The sequence below is a fragment of the Merops nubicus genome, unplaced genomic scaffold (assembly GCF_000691845.1).
Source record: "Merops nubicus isolate BGI_N331 unplaced genomic scaffold, ASM69184v1 scaffold1085, whole genome shotgun sequence".
NCBI classification, from domain to species: domain Eukaryota; kingdom Metazoa; phylum Chordata; class Aves; order Coraciiformes; family Meropidae; genus Merops; species Merops nubicus.
The window spans coordinates 133,022-149,633 of record NW_008611410.1 but is presented as its reverse complement, the minus strand read 5'-3'; the positions used below and the strand labels follow the sequence as shown (position 1 = coordinate 149,633).

Genomic DNA, 16,612 nt, shown 5'->3' with positions numbered 1-16,612 from the left:
GAAAATGAACAGTTTTAAATAATGATTGGTATAATCTGATTTGATTTTGCTAGGTCAGGGGTTCATTAGCACTAAACCACTTTGAGGAAAAGTTTTACTTTCCTTGGGAGTATCTACCTGCAGCTATTTAATGGTATAATGTATATTATTCTAAAGTAATATTATTTACTATCATTATGTTTGGTATTTTTATTGTTGTAAGAATGGATAAAACATAGTTCACTTTGGGAGTTCACAAATTGGTAAGTAGGAGCTCTGCACCATAGAGAATACATGTCATTATTTTAGGCAGATTTCTGTATGCTTTCCTGTCTTATCTAAAGAAGATCTGGTTTTTTTATGTAATTACTGTTATTTCTTTAGTATAGAAAGTACTACTCATATTGAGACGAAAAAAGCTCCGCTGTCCATATTCTCATACTTATCTCTCTATTAATCCTTATTCTGGAGTTTTATGTAATTTAGAAATATACAGACAGTTGTCTAGATCAGTGCAAAAAGAAATAGTTTTTATAATTTATATAAATAGCTGAAATAACCTATGTTCTTCCTTTAAATGGTAGGTTCATGGCATCCGGAATGATCTTGATAAAGAAAGAGGGGATGCTCAAAAGAAAATTCGCAAACTGGAGGAAACTTTGAAGTGAGTGAATATGGAGTAATTGTTGCACAATCTTCAATGTTTTTAGTCAAGTTTATTGAATAACAGTATGTTTTCTCTCATCTGACTGCTTTCTATAATTTGTCTTCCTATTGTAAAGATGCATCTTCAGAGTTCTACTCAGCCATAAAAAAATTAAAAAAGTAAAGCAAGAACCAAGCCACACAAACCTCTTGACTTTCAAGGGGCAGGAATAAACCAGAATCAAAATTAGTGATGTCAGCTGGTCTTGCCCTGTCCAATAAATGAAAACTGGCTTCAATTTAGAATGGATACATAGTAGGCAAATAGGTCAAATTAAAGGCTAGTTGCTTTTGACTGTTTTAAAAGAAAGGATACACTTGAAAGTTGTATTTGCTTAAATTATATTTTAACTTAATTTAGTATATGATGTTTGTGATTTCTTTTTCCTTAGAATTACTTTAAAAAGATCCATAAGTAACAACCTTAATGTGGACTTCTCTTTGATACTACACTTTTTTGTTTGCATATGTATTTTTCAAATGCATCTAAGGCTTGGAGAAATGGTCTGCAGCAAACAGAAGACACTTTTTGTTAACTAACTTGGAACAGCTTTTTTGCTGACCTTGTACATTAAAAAACTAATCAAGATGCAACAAGTTTGATGTTCTCTAAGCAGAGGAGTGGTTTACATACAGCAGATACACACACGACAGGATCGACTCTGGTTTTGCTGTTTCCATTTTTGATTATGTACTTTATTATTTCCATATGCTTATCCAGTTTAGATTCAAAATTATGGAAATAATTTCTGGGGAGAACCGGTTATTCTGAAACAAACCACAAGTTATTTACTAAAACAACTCAGTTAAATGTTGCAGTGTATCTTATCTAGGCTGATAGAGGCATTGTGAAGATATTTTTATGCCATAAAAGTCATAGGGCTGAAGTCTGTATTAATAAAAATTCTAGGTTTTAATCTTTAAACTCTTTACATTTACTATTAGTTACAATCTTAGATTGAATTGTTACTAACTAAAATTAATCTTTTAGTATTGTAACATCTGATTCATTTATACTGGAGTTGTGTTAATTATCTTCCATGTCTTTCAAATACCACACCAGTTTGCACTTCTTTTAGTAAAATAAATCTAACTTTACCATGTCCTGGTGGCTCAGAATTTATGCCCCATGTGGGTGCTCTCAGTGCAGGTGGTGGTGCTCCACCTGGGGCAGGGCTTTGTAAAGTCTGTGGAGTTTCAGCTGGCTTGTAATAACAGCACTGCACTGAGAAGCTCTCGCAGATAGCTGAGGAAGTCCTTTGAGTTGTTCCCTAGCTGTAATTAAGCTTAGGTTTAATGTTTGGGTTAGAGTAAGGGTTTGAGACTAAAGTTTCAGGAGCCCAGCTGACTGGTAGATGCTTCAGGGCCCACAAATTACCATGGTGTTGGCAGAAGTTGTCCCAACCTTATGTTGTGTGTGAGTAGGTCCTTTGGACAAGACTGAGGCTGGGTCAGCTCTGGGACTGGAGACCTCTGGAGAGTGTTACACAGGTCACAGGTTACAGTATGCTGTGACTATTTCCCCTACAGCATGTGATCAACACATCTTCCCAGTTTTCAAAGTGTCTTCTAAAACAAGCTACTTCCACTCCTATTGCAGAGTACTTTGCCCAGGTTCACTTCCATGTCCCGTGCACACGTGGGTGCACGTGGCTGTTGAGAAGAGATTCACATACCCTGCAGAGAGGAACTGCTGGTCCTGCAAGGCTGACTTTCTAGAAGCCAAGCCATTCATTTAGTACCCACGTTTCTAGATAATATTAAGATTTTACGTGTGTGTGTTTCAATTCAATGTGAATTCAACCTCAATGTGTTTCATTTCCATGTATGTATGTTACATATATGATACATATGTACGTAATGCACAACAAGCAGTAATATTTTTGTGTCAGAAATGAATGGCTTCCTTATGGCTTTTTTTTCCCCCAGTGTTGTAAAACTTAGTCCTTTTAACAATCTCTTGCTATTAATATGAATTCATAAGGACTAATGTTTTTTCTGAAAATGCTTTCTTTTGCTGTATCTCTTTGACTGTTTGCAGAATCAAATGAAGTGATTACAAGCTAAGGCAGACACAGTAAACCTTTAGAAAATAACCTTATCTTCCTTGAGATGGGTGAAGATAGTTCACCATCTTCAATAGAAATGATGCCTTGTGGAATTGCAGCTCAGAACCCAGTAGGTGCCTCAGTGATTTCTCATAAACTACTTTGATCTGAATGCACTTTGATTCTGAAATGGCCACAGGATCATATATTGAGTAGGCAGTCAGCTACAAACACATGGAGAGGAAAGTGGCAGGCATTTTAATGGGTTGATTACTAGCATTTTTATGATTATTATTTTTCCAGTGGTGTGACAGCAAACAGTGCTGTTGCCATTTCAAACGTATCCACAGGGATGCATAATGAAAGTGATTTGAGACATTGTGTGGAATAGCAAAATCCACATTTCTAAGAGTATCTTTCACTTCAAAAAACAAAAAAAAAAGATAGTTTTCCCAGAGTTTTAATACTGGCTAGGGTTTTACATAGTTTATAGAAGGCTTTTCTTTCCTTCTTCTGAAGTTTATGGTAGAAATACGTGTCAAAACCAAATCTTTTGCAAAAGAATGGCTGTAATACTCATGACTATTGGTGGTGACTTGTAGATATAAATTTTATATTTTGTTTAGCAATGGATGTCATCAGCATTGCCTAATAGCAAAAGTCACTATAAGAAATACTCCAAGGGTTTTTCTAGAACGTAATTTAAAGCATGTTTATATAATAACACAGTATTCCTAAAAAGCTTTTGTGTAATTACTTGGGGGGAAAGGTTGTTTCTCTAATCCCTTTAGTTTGGCTGCATAAAATGTGTCGTGAGCATGGGTTACAAAAAGGCTAAATCTATGTGGTTCTCATCTCTTCTATTTTAAGTAGAGAAACAGGAAATAAAAAGGCATAATCACAATTTGTTACACTATAGGCTGAGTTAAATACAACAGGAAAGAAATGAAGAAAAACAATCTGTACTTGTTGCTGCATAAATTACAAGGAAGAGAAAGAAAAGGTCTTGCTGACGTTGTCCAGTGCTGTTATCCAGGGTAACTCTCAACATGATCCGTTGCATCTTGCACTGTGAAATTTGAACAACTATTTATTAAAAATATATATTTTGCCTCTGCTAATATTTTAATGACTGACTCTTTCATAATTTTGATTTACTAGTCCCATTTTATTGAAGAATTGAAATTGTCAGGTTAGACTGGACTACTTATCACTTGTCGGTAATTTTGTCAAGTTTAAAGTGTTGCAGTGATTAAAGTCCCTTCAGTTTGGACCTACTTTGCACACCTCTGGCTATGAAGACTCTTGCTGTGTCTAGAAGTTGAAGTTGTTAGTAAATATCTCTCTTAATTAGTAAACAAAAGTTGCACATAACTTGTTTTTGTCAGAAGATGCAAACTCTGAGCTGTTAATGCTTTAGTCAGCTTGATGTGTTGGTCACAATGTTGTTGTATCTTTTCAAGAGATGGTGCCAGCTTGATGTGTTGGTCACAATGTTGTATCTTTTCAAGAGATGGTGAACTAAATGCTGACCTCTGATACTAGCCCTCAGAATAAAGATGATGAACTCTAGCCCTCTGACTAGAGATGTAGAATTGTTTGAAGGCATATTGAAGGTTCTATTTACTTAAAAAAATACCTTTCCTTTTATTAACTGTTTCTTTTGGTTCCAAACTACCACTGTAAACTAGAGACAATCATCTTCCTAGTCACTGTGAAAATTTCAGAAATAATTGCAGCAATAATATCATGAAACACCAGAGTGCATGTTCAGTAGGGACTTTGGAGGTGTGTATATATTACATTCAAAACTTAAATATTCAGAATTTAATCTGCAGGGTAGTCACAGGCATGATCCCAAAGGCTTCCCATGGAAATATTGCAGTCTGTGCCAGGCTTTATTTGCAGAAGTGTGTATACTTTAAGGCTGGCCTTAAGATCAGAGGTAAAAATCTCTTTTATGAGCCCAAGCCAGAGCAGAATGGCCATGTGCATTACGAGTATTTATATAGTCCACCACTGTACCAGAGTTAGCCAGCCTGACCTGCACCAAAGAGGACATGAGGTGTAAAACATCTGTTTTACAGCATGTAGTTTAAAGTCCATTTATATGTTATTAGACTCATAGAATCATTTAGATTGGAAAAGACCCCTAAGACTGAGTCCAACCATAAACTGTAAAATATATTATTAGTAATAATCTATACAGAACTAAAGATGAAAGAGTAATGAAGGGAGGGTTTGACTGTAGAAGTAAAGAGTTGCACTTACAGGTATTCTGAAGTGCGAATACAGTGAGTATTTAGACTCCCTCAGTTGTAATGTGGTCTGGTTTTTGCCTCTTCCACTCTGGAGACCACAGTAACTTTGAGTGCATGGACTAGAATATAAAGTTTGTCCATTTTGAGATGGAGATTTTGGGCTGGACAGATGTAAGAGTCAAGGCTGCTGCCATTTGTCCCCTGCATGGAAGTACAGACCACCTTGCTGCTGGTGATTAAAACAATTATGGGTTCTGTTTTAATGCTTTATGGGTTGTGTATCTCATACACAAATTAATATTTCATTTTGCTACTGAAATATGGCTTTCCTGAGTTCTATTTTGTAGTGCAATTGAAGGAAACAATTCTTAAAATGCATGTTAGGAGAAAAGAGATGAACTGGTGCCTCTACAGATGCAGATATTGTAACTGAATGTTGAAGTATCAAGGAAGGAGCACACACACTGTCTATAGTTACATGCTTCATAACATTCTTCTCAATCTTTGCCTTTTTTTAAACCTGCCTATGGAGCCAAATCTTAGCACTTTACGAGTGGTGATGATACAGACAAATGTTTAGCAGCTGGTTTATTGAAAGTCACTTAATAAAATTGTTTACATAAGAAACTAGCAACACCTCTTTTCCATTGCTTCTCTACCCCTCATCTGAACTTGTTTAAAACTCTCCTGGGGAAGAAAGTGGGGCTAAACTTCCCAGAAACCAGCAAAGCTGCTCCTGTCTATTAGCAGATTTCTATTTTGACAACAGTTTCTAAAGCATGCACATGCAGTTTTTGCAGTGTTCAGTGATTTGTTTTACATGGAAGACCAAAACATTTCATTCTCTTCAACCAAAGCCATGGTGTGAAGGTGGTGCATGTCGATGTTTAATAAAATACAGAAATGAAGATGATTTACTGTTGTTTTCCTATATATACTTTGACTGTGCACATGTTTTTGCTGGGAATCCTTGACATGAGAATCAGGAAAAAGCAGCTGATTTCTCTTTGGGAATGGTGCCATGGAGTTTCCTCACAGTTGACTTAAAAAGGCATATTCCATTGTTTTTTGTTGTTCTCAGTAGGATAGCTGTGTCAGTTCTTCACACTTCCACAGGCTGATGCTAGACTACTATTTCTAGGGACTTTGTCGAGTGTGGTTCAGTGATACTAATTTATATTTTAGGTTTCAATTTTTGTGTAAAGTACAGTTATTATTACCACAAGCATTTGTCTCATAGGAGGTATCTGATAAGAATGCATTTGCACTTGTATTTACTAAATTAAGTTGGAAGAATGCTGTGTTGGGAAAGAAATAACAATAGCTGTTGTACCTGTTGCTCTTCTTGAAACCTGAGTTCTTTCTTTATTCAAAGTGCTTCTACTTCTCTTGTAGAATTCCCATGGTGTTTATATTTTTTTTTTTCTTTTTTCTGTCATAATAAAAGGGACAATGTAAAAGAAATGAGAGTATGTAAATTTGAGAGAAACAAATGGTGTAATGTTTTTGAGCTAATAAAGAGGGAGACAGATAAAGGCAAGGATAAATAAAAATGTGAAGATAGATGGCAGAAAGACATAGAATAGATAGCAGTGAATAGAATTCAATTTTGTTTTCCAGTTTACAGCTGCATGATTGTTGGCTCCCAACATTAAAAAGAAGTTAAATTTGGACTTTTTGAAATATATAGAAATTATGTTTTTTAAAAAAACTGTGATTTACAGTGAATCTTGAGAATTTGATCTTACTTAAACCTTTAGAGAACATTATTTTTAAACAATTTCAGTATACTGTTTTATGGGTTGGATTCTGTGGACTTCTTGTAGTGGTTGATGTCAGAAATCCCACCGCACACAGCAAAATAAATAAAATTTAAAAACTGCACAATAATCATTGATAGAATGATAAATAAATAAATGAGGTCATAGTTTAAATGCAAGTTGGGGTTTTTTATATCTTTTTTCCTTTCCTGCTCCTCTAAGTTGAAACCAGATTCTGGTTCAGCAATTCTGAATAATTGCTCATTGTTGTTAATATTTTTAGGATAATTGCCTAAGTGTAGCTGTTTTCCTGCAGTTAATTCCATTTTTCCTTGAAAATGAAGTATTTGTGTGTAGAGGAATTCTTGCAGGAGTGGAAAAGCTATTACTATTTAAAGCCGGAAATAATTAAAGAAATAGGAGAAGGCATTGTCTTTAATTGCAAATGTTGCAATAAAGAACATTGTTAAGAGTTTATACTCATGTTCCTTGTGTTCATCATTCTCTTTTATTCAACCATTTAGTGTTGTCTTGTTGCAAAGTTTGCAGGATGATGAAAAAAAAAAACAGTCTTTGTGCTTTTAAACTAGTGGTAACGTTAAGTGGCTGAGGAGTTTGGGCATAATTTTACTCTTTAAAATGGGTCTGTGTGGTTTTTGGTGGTTTTTTTTTTTGTTCTTGCCTTTTTTTTTTTCCCCTCTAAGAATCAGTGGAAAACCAGCCAGCTGTTCTCCACTTGGTGCTCTGTTTGAGCATCTGAAACCTTTTAGAGCAAACCCAGTCAAAGTTTCCAGCATATTGTAAACATTCCTGTAGCCCTGGTGAACATGCTGACATAACCCTCTCTCTAGGAGGCACAATGTAAAGTCTGAACAGAGGACACAAAAATGTGGTAGCTTTGTTTAATAGTCTCACTTAAAAGGAAAAATAAAGTGTTCTATTAACTATTTACAGCCTTTCATTTTCTTTCACCAGTTTCTCTGGAGACCTACTGGCAATAATGAAATATGTATTTAAAGGAAAGCTCCACTTGTATGGGGGGGAAAACAGTAACAGTTGATTTTTAATCCTTGTCTATGGGACCATTATGTCCCCCAAGATGGTTATAGAGATATCACATGACATCTGTTTAATCATGACTATGAAAATGCTTCAATATAATATATAGCTATGTGAAATGAAAATTATGGTCTTGTGAGATCAACAGCACCAGTGTATCATGCTCTAGCAATTAACTGCTCTAAATTGCTGTTCTAATAATTAATGTAGTTAAGGCCTATAGATTTTGACCTCACTAAATGAATATGAAAGTAAACACAAATGTCAGAGTTGTTCCCTTAGTGTTCTGAAACGCTTCCCTTTCACATTAGCACGTCTTGTTAGATTCAGTGCAGTACATTTCAGGACCATATTGTAACTAAAACATTGGTGAGATGAGAAGAGCATTCGGTTGGCTGAAGAAGATCTTACAGATAATTGAATTCGGTTACTGATTTTCAGTAAGAGTGAAATGTTTCAGGGTGTCACCTTTTTTTGGCTCAGTTAGAAATGGTCTACAAAAATATACAAGGAATGACTTGGTTCCTTTTTGCTGTTGCTAGCTGATTATGATTGCTAGACTTGAATTAAGTCATTAAGTTTACTTAAGTTTACTTTTTATGTTCTTTGTACAACTTTCTTTCAGTTTTCTCAGCAACACAACCAACCTTCACTGAGGAATTAAAGTTAATATTTCAAAGAGTAGTTTTATTGGGGAAAAAAAAAAAGGTGAAAATCCATGTTTATCATAACAGCCTCTCAGGAAAAAAAAAAATCTGATGAGCTGAGTAGATACTCTTCATTCCTCTGTTTTGAGTTACTATTTTGTCCATTACAACACGGATGTTACTGTTCTGAATTTTTAACTCTAATAGTACCATTACCCATAGAAATAGCTACCTTAAGTATGTAGAATACAGAGTGAAGACTGTAGCCTTGTACCTCCTTGTGTAGTGAGTGATACAGATGCTTTTTGGAATCTTTACTTGCTTCTTCAAAACTGGTGTTTGGTGGTGTTGCCATCATTTTCTAAGGGTAGAAGAGAAACAGAATTGATGGGAAATAATTTATTTTATTAAAGACTTTTTGACCCAGGATCTTTTATCAGCACCTCTTTGAAATAATAAACCTGGTGTGCTTTAAGGTGAAATAATTAGTTTGATGTTCCATTTAGAATTCTGCACTGGAAAAATCTGAGACAGTCTTAATACTGTTATTTCATCCTCCTTGTCTTTGATTTGCCAACAACTGTTGGCTCTGTCACTAACAACACATCTTGGGCTGTTCTTTGTTAGTGTTAAGTGATTCTTCTTGCCTGGCACTCCTCTGCTTGGTGATCTCTCCCATAGTTTGTCCTTCAGATGATTTATTTTATTAGCCCTCCAGCTTTCTGTGCCACACCACTGTTCTCTGATGCCTGTCTTTTCCTCCTTTGCACCCCTTCTCTGGGTATCTCATGAATCATATTTACTATCTCTACTGCTGATTTTCTGGTACACCTTTTAATTTCACTCTTGCCTTCTTTTACCTAACTCATTATCTACATTCGTTTCTCTAACTCACTCCTCCATGTTCTCCTTGTTGAGGTTTAGCTGTCATCTCAGCATGTAAAGCCAAGCCATGACTATTAATCTCTGTTCTAATCCTCCTCTCTTGATAGCTGAGCTTCTGTAGCTTTTCACATATGTGGTGTATCTAAATCTTGGAGACAAGTTTCTGCAGTGTTGAGCAAAATTATAACATTTTCCTTTCCAGCCACATTTACAGCACTTGCCCAGCCTTTCAACCCACATCTCATTCATCATTTTGCAGTTGCTAGTTTTATTCTGTTTGCATAGCACCTAGCACAACAGTACCCTGTCATTATTATAATGAGAAATAGTTATAATAATTATTAGTGTGTTTAACCAATGTCGGGTTAATTTGTGAGCCATTAATTTTGAATGTAATGCGTTATGCTTCTTATTTCACAGAAGTGTGATACTACAGATGTGGAGTATTATTTACTCTAAATTCATTAATGGCTTTAAGTAGTGGTTTAGTTTGTTAGTGTTATCTCATGATATATTTAAAACATGAGTATATAGTTTAAAATAATAATTGCATTGTAAATATCAGTCATTGTTATAGCTTACTTGAGGGAATGCAGACCAGCTTTTTGATGTTCACGTCTCAAATTATGCAAACTGTAAACAATTTCTAAGTGAATTTGTGCTTTTTTTTTCCCTCCTAAAGACGAGCTCATCTTATATTTAAAAACAAGGAACGAAAGATAAAATTGTTCTCTACTTCATATTTCTGGCTTTATTTCTTTGAAATGATGAAACAAGTTAGAATGCTTTCTAACAACTTCGAAATATTAAAGTGCCCAGGGACAGGATAGGGATGATGTTTTGAAGGCAATAAATATTTCAGCTTCACATTTCAGTCTTTCTTCTTTGCTCCTTTGATCTGGCTTTGGTTTAGTTATCATTCCGCTTGAATGACTTCACACTGTCTTTCTTCCTCTCCACACCAAAAAGGAGTGTTCTGTACATATTCCGTGTGTTTGGGTGCTGGTGGTGCAGAGAGCCCTTCTTGTTCCTCATTGTTTGCTGGTAATAACTGCCTCTGCAGTGAGATACTCTAACCACAGCTAAGATGGGTGCATTTAGCCCCTCTGTGTACTTTACACAGAAAGCTGTTACTGAACAATCACTATTTGCTGAAAAATAATAAAAGTGGGAAAACTAAAATTGGTTTTTGTTTATTTCAGGGAATTCAATATTACCCCTGAATATTACCCCTGAAGCATTTTCCTGGAACAAACAAAACCAGTACCCATTCTGTCTACAAATACATGGTAGTTTAAACCATAATACATTATTTGTGTAATTGAAAGAGACTGTGTTCCAGAAATTAAATTGGAGTGACTGTTGTGTGGAGGGTGGTTTGTTGGGTTTTTTTTAGTGGTTATCACGCCCAGCTAAAAAATGGTGTCATGGGTCTTGTATTTGGCTATAAACTGATAAACTGCTGCACTCCTGTGGAGTCCTGCTGGTATCAGGGCACCCACTTCTCTGGGATTGGGATCAGGATTGTGATTCATTTACATTTCCACATAGAAAATCTCGGATGTACATCAGAATACTGGATGGGTGCTCGTGTCTGTAGCTTGTCCACAGAAGATAGTTTTCCTTTTGCATGGGAAGATTGTGTATGTTTTGATGAAGGCTGTGTTTTTAGCTACTTGGTATGCTGTGGATTATGTTGTCTAGCCAGTTGTATTCTCCTCTGAGAACATGTGTTTCTATAGCTGTTTTTAAATCTGATAATTGATCATTTTTTAAATCAGTGAAACCTGGTTTCAACACAGTTTAGTATGATTAATTTTTTTTCTTGTTTCTTGTGTCAACAAATAAAAAGGGAAGCTGTCCAGACACAAACCCAGCAATATCCCTCTTCAGCTGCCTTCCAGCAAGTGCATGGTTTGCAGATTGATTGGCAGTGAAGCAATTTTCCCTCAGAGGTATTAATATTAGGGGAGGAGAGGAAGGAATGGGTAATGTACAGCAGAACTAAATACACAGGATCAGTGCACATATGTGGTGTTGGATGATCAGGGTAATCAGGAGGAGAGCCTGGCCTTTCCAAACATTTCAAGACCTTTCGAAGATCTTGGCTTTATTAGTGGGACTGAAGGCTCTGTGGTTCTTCTGCCTTTTACATACTTCAGCCTTACAGACCAAGATTAATTCTCATCTACAGTCATAAACCCAGAGTCATACCAACCTGTGACTGACTTAGACAAGAGATGAAGCTTCTCCCTCTTGTGGAGTCCATCAGAATCTAAGTTTCAGAAACTTATTCAGTGGCAAAATGTATCCTTCCCATAGAAATTCCTTGCTCTGCTTTTGTGCTCCTATAGAATTGAGAAACGACGATTTGTGTGGGCACGAGTGGGTTTACACTGCTGCCAGCAGTACTGGGAAACCTGGCAAGGAATTTGCTTATTCATGACTTAAAGCATGATATAAATTTTATGAGAAAACACCAGGAGTTTCCCAATCTAGTAATTTTTCATATTACTGAAAGTCTCTCTAAATTACGCATAGGACACTTGTGTGCAGATTTGTTAATGGGATGTGAAACTCACTGTCCACAGAAGTTGTCCACGTGTAGGTCCTCATTTTGCACGTGTGAGTGCATGCTTCTGTGCAGCCTAGCACCTTTTAACTTGTTGAAGAGGTTGAGACTCAGACAGATGCATCTCCTGCTCGCTGTTGGCCAGCCCTTGCCTTCATACTGGTTGAGCGACATTGTCCCAAAAGTGACAATGCTGGTTCTTCCCACGTTTGCTGGGACGTTGGGAGCTTGTTTAACCTCTCCTGTAAATCACTGGATTGCCCTGTGTTTCAGCAGCTTGACTTGCAATGCTGTAGTGCCTGTGTTCTGCTGTTACCTCTTCGAAGGCATTTTACGAAGCAAGGAAAATATTTCTGATTAAGCATGAAGAGGAAGTATGTAAGATGTTTATATTTTCCATTTATCAGTACACTTCAGAGTGCTGCTTTCTGAAATTGCAATTCTGGACTTCACAGTCAACTTTCAGTGAGATGGTCTGTGCTGTGTTAAGATTGCTAATTCTGTTGCCGTATCCTTTATAGAGTGAAACAAGAGGAATTTGCTGTTTTTTAAATTGGGGCCAAAGAGTAAATTCACCCTATTTTTAAATTCAAGCCGGCTCAGCTTTAGGGGATTTAAGTGATATAATTGCATTGTATTCGGCCCCACAACTAGTCCAACTGAAAAAAAATAATCTTCAAAGTGAATATTTTAGTGCTTCATGCAAGGCACATTGCTCAGTGTCTTGGGAAAAAAAAAAAGTAAAGCTTTTCTGATATTTGTGAACCAGGATCCATTGTTGTGTGTGTTTTCTAAGCCTCTGAACTGCACAAAAAGTAGAGAGCGCTAGCTCCAGCACCCTTAAAAATGAAGTTTTAGTCCTGATTGTAATGAGATGTTGCATCTATTCATGGGATTAAGTCCTCAACAGAAAAGAAGGTGCATAAAACCAGATTCCTAAAAGTTTACATCATAATATTTCAAAATAAAAATATATTCCTCAGGAAGAAGATGCATAAATTTGGAGGCTCACTAAAAACACAAGGACTGACAACTTGTCCTTTTATATGTAATTTTGTTGCATTTCTATCTGCATGGACCAAAAATATCGTTCTGGTGTTGCTTGACACTTATGAGTGTGAATATATTTGAATAAGCTTCAGTTCTGGGTTTTGTTTCCAGTGTGGAGTAGAAGTATTAGATGTATTTTTCAGGGAGGGAGATTTGTTACTCAGTGCCTTGAGGATCTTTGGTAGGAGATGTTGAGGGTTCCCCCTCTCAGTGCTTCCTCCAAGATAACACAGATGGATAGTGCTCTGCTGGTGACCATGCTGCTGCCCACTCCTATCTTCTCTTTCAGGGCGTTGAGCTGTAAGTAGGTCTTGGACAACAGTTCAGCCTCTTCCATATTCTTTCTTGTGAACTGCTAGTAGATTTTGTCGTGGGAGAAGGGACTGATGTGTTCACCATAATTCAATTTCAAACAGCTATTAACTTAAAAATTCCTGTATTCAGCAGCTCCCTAGAACTTGGGTTTCAGGGGGATAATTGAGCCAAATGCCTTTGCATCGAGAGCTGATGCATAACTAGCTCATCAGAGAGTTCATATCATTTTTAGCTCTGGATGCATCATTGCTGCATCCATTCTGAGAAGAGCCTGAGCGTTTTTGGACTTGTAATTTTGATCTTTTGGATCCTTTGTACTATAAATTTAAAACCTTAATGGTCTTTTTGCCAGTTAAATTTAGACAGGGAAAAAATGTTGATTTTGGTGGTGTGTTTTGCTGTGCGATTTTCATTGCCTTATAAATGAGTGGAGAATATAGTAACTTAGATTAATATACAGATATGCTTCCCTCTCAAAGGAATTTACAAAATGGAACTGCCAAATAAAACGTCTGCATAGGGATGACGGATGCTCTCGAGCAAATTTGAAGAAGATTTTACACATGATCTTCTGTGAACAGAAACCCAAAACTCTTAAACAATTACCACAAAAAATGTGATACAGGATTTTGTTGTGTTTTGCTCCAGTTTCTGCTGGGCAAGAAGGATATTTCCTTTTTCTGCAAGGAAAACAGCAGTCTCCTTATGTCTCAATTATTCCATCAGCTGTGAGTCACCGAAATCAAATGTTGGTTTTTTTTTAAAATATGGATGATGAAAAAACTATAAAAGTAAACAGTAATATACTTACTCAGGGCTTGTGGTATTTCTTTGATCTCTTTGCTAATAGAATTATCCTGCTCTCCTGCACTGCAAATAGACACTTTGTGAAGATGTAGGATTATATTCTTTGTCCTATTGTCAAAGTCTGGTATGAAAACCACAGAAGAGGATGTGAATACTGTAACTTGGGGCTTGGCAGCTTCCTGACCTTTATAAAAGGCTTGCTCAGTGCTGTAATAGCTAGTTCAGTGCTGGCAAGGTGACAGACTAGATGAATTGGCTGGTCTTTTCCGTCTCTTATGTGTCAGATTCTTTGTTTTATATGGAAATAATTTCTGTCAAAATGGGAAATTTATCATGAGGTACTTCCTTTGCCTGTAAAATGAAAATGTCAAGCACAGGTCTGTTTGAATGTGTCTTATGTTACCAACCAGTGGTGGAGCCAGCTTTGTCCATTGATACCACCATTTTCTTCCCTGGTGTTTTAACACCAAGTTGGGCAGCTCCACTGACCTCCCATAACAGAAACGTGTCATAAAAGGTTAACAGTGCTGTCTGATTGTCTTCTGGGTGAGCAATCATCAAAATTTCTTAAAATATTTAGAAAGGATCAAATTTTTTGTCTGTGATGTGTCAATATGGGGGATACCTCAAGTTTTTAGGTGGATATATATGTGTGTCTAAGACGTTATACATGCATTGCTGTTGATATACTGTTGAGATGCTGTTATGCCTCAAGAAACCCAAACCAAGGTCTATATATGTATCAACATTAATATGTCAAATAGCATAGGCTGTTAATATGAAATATCTTTGCATAAAACTGTAACATCTGTCATTCCTTTAAAGGCTGACTAGATATTACAGCATTATAGCTTTCTAATAGATTAAGAAGGTACCATATGTCAAGCATTACCCTGCTTTGCATTTTGATGTATGTCAAGCAGTGACTAATCCCACATCTTGGCTGAGCAAAGATGGTGCTGGGATAGTGCTTTTGTTTTTAATGGGAGAAGATGATCGTGCTAATAGGAATTAATTTCAATATTAAGGGAGCAATACACTTTTAAACGTGAGATTTAAAGAAGGGGTCACAGGGTGGGTAGGGCACCACGCAGGTTGCTGGGGGTGGTGTTGTGAGCTGTGGATGCCGTGTTTAGGCGTGTGAAATTCAGTAAGAGAAAAGCAAAAATAACTCAGGCCTTCCATTCCCTGCTTCAAAGTATTGTGAAGGGAAGTTTGGCAGAAGCTGGGACAGGAAATTGAAATCTGAATACTATTTTAAATGGGTAGGGTTAAAGGGCTCTCTTTTACACTAGCACACTTGTTCTTTTATTTGATACTTGAACTCTGAAAATTTTCTGTGACTTTCTAGGGAGAAGGAGGAGCAGCTGACTCGGGTGACAGAGGTACAGAGGCTGCAGGCCCAGCAGGCAGATGCTGCCCTGGAGGAGTTTAAGCGGCAGGTGGAGCTGAACTCAGAAAAAGTCTATGCTGAAATGAAACAGCAGGTGAGAAGGTCACAATGCCAGCCTTTCTGAAACTCCGTCTCAGTAGGATAGCATATTCTGATCTTATAATGCCAGAAACATGCTTCACTTGAGAGTGCTACATCAAAATCTTCCACAATGTAGTGTCTTTGCTGGCAAGTCAGAAAGGGATGTTAGCAGTTGTTTCATCTTTCTAACAAAGCCAGAATTGTCATTGTTATAAAGATATCTGCGGTTGTGATACTGATTAGGGATTTTTCAGGAGTGAGAGTATAAAGTGTTAGTGTATACATCCCTATGGAACGGCATTGGTAATTTTCCACTTCAATGTGTGTTTCCTCCTACTCTTTTCAGAACGACTCTGTCTTCCACTAATGAGCTCTTGTAATCAGTTGGAGCCTAAACAGGGGCAGAGCTGGTGTGGCTGCTGGCAGTCATCGGCAGGGGACAGAAAAATCTGGTTTTCTGTCCCTGAAAATTGGTGGTGGGAATTTATGTAAAAAGATTTTAGTGTCTTAAATTCTTTCTGAAGCAAATGATAGTTAAGCCTTTGTCCCTGGGATTGTGCAGATGCAACACAGTGAGTGAAATAAGGAACAAGTGATATGGGATCAAAAAGGAGAGGGAAGGGAGTGCTTCCTTAGCTTGATCACAGGGCTGAAATCTTTCTACATATTTCAGTCTTGTAATTCTACCTGACCATAAACCCAGTTTTTCAACGTCACCTATTGTAACCAAGCCTTGCTGTTGACCATAGGATGCTGCAGTCTCATATATTAATGAATTTCAAGGGATGCCAACTTAAAATTTAACAAATTTTCTTCTGCTCTTCTCATGAAGATTTTGTCAGAACATTTTCAACAAATGTGAGAAATTAAGTAAGGCATTGGTGCTATTTTTAAGACCCATGCAAACAGCAAATAATAGAATTTGGAAATAAAAAAAGCAAGAACAAATTCACAAAAGCAAGGTTTAATATGAAAACTAGACTTGTGAGGGCAATATGAGAAGTCCTCCAATTTAAATCCAACATTTTCTGTGCTGTGAGACTCCCCTCT

At 36.8% G+C, this 16,612-nt stretch overlaps 1 protein-coding gene across 1 annotated transcript in view; it reads left to right on the top strand.

The window, feature by feature from the left end:
• The window catches only part of CEP112 (centrosomal protein 112kDa), a gene marked incomplete at its 3' end in the record, with an annotated part of 166,492 nt that overhangs the window by 47,073 nt on the left and 102,807 nt on the right, over positions 1–16,612 (top strand). The window contains exons 16-17 of the mRNA XM_008941196.1: positions 564–643; positions 15,440–15,575. Coding sequence (XP_008939444.1) covers positions 564–643; positions 15,440–15,575 — 216 coding nt within the window. The remainder of the gene's footprint in view (positions 1–563; positions 644–15,439; positions 15,576–16,612) is intronic.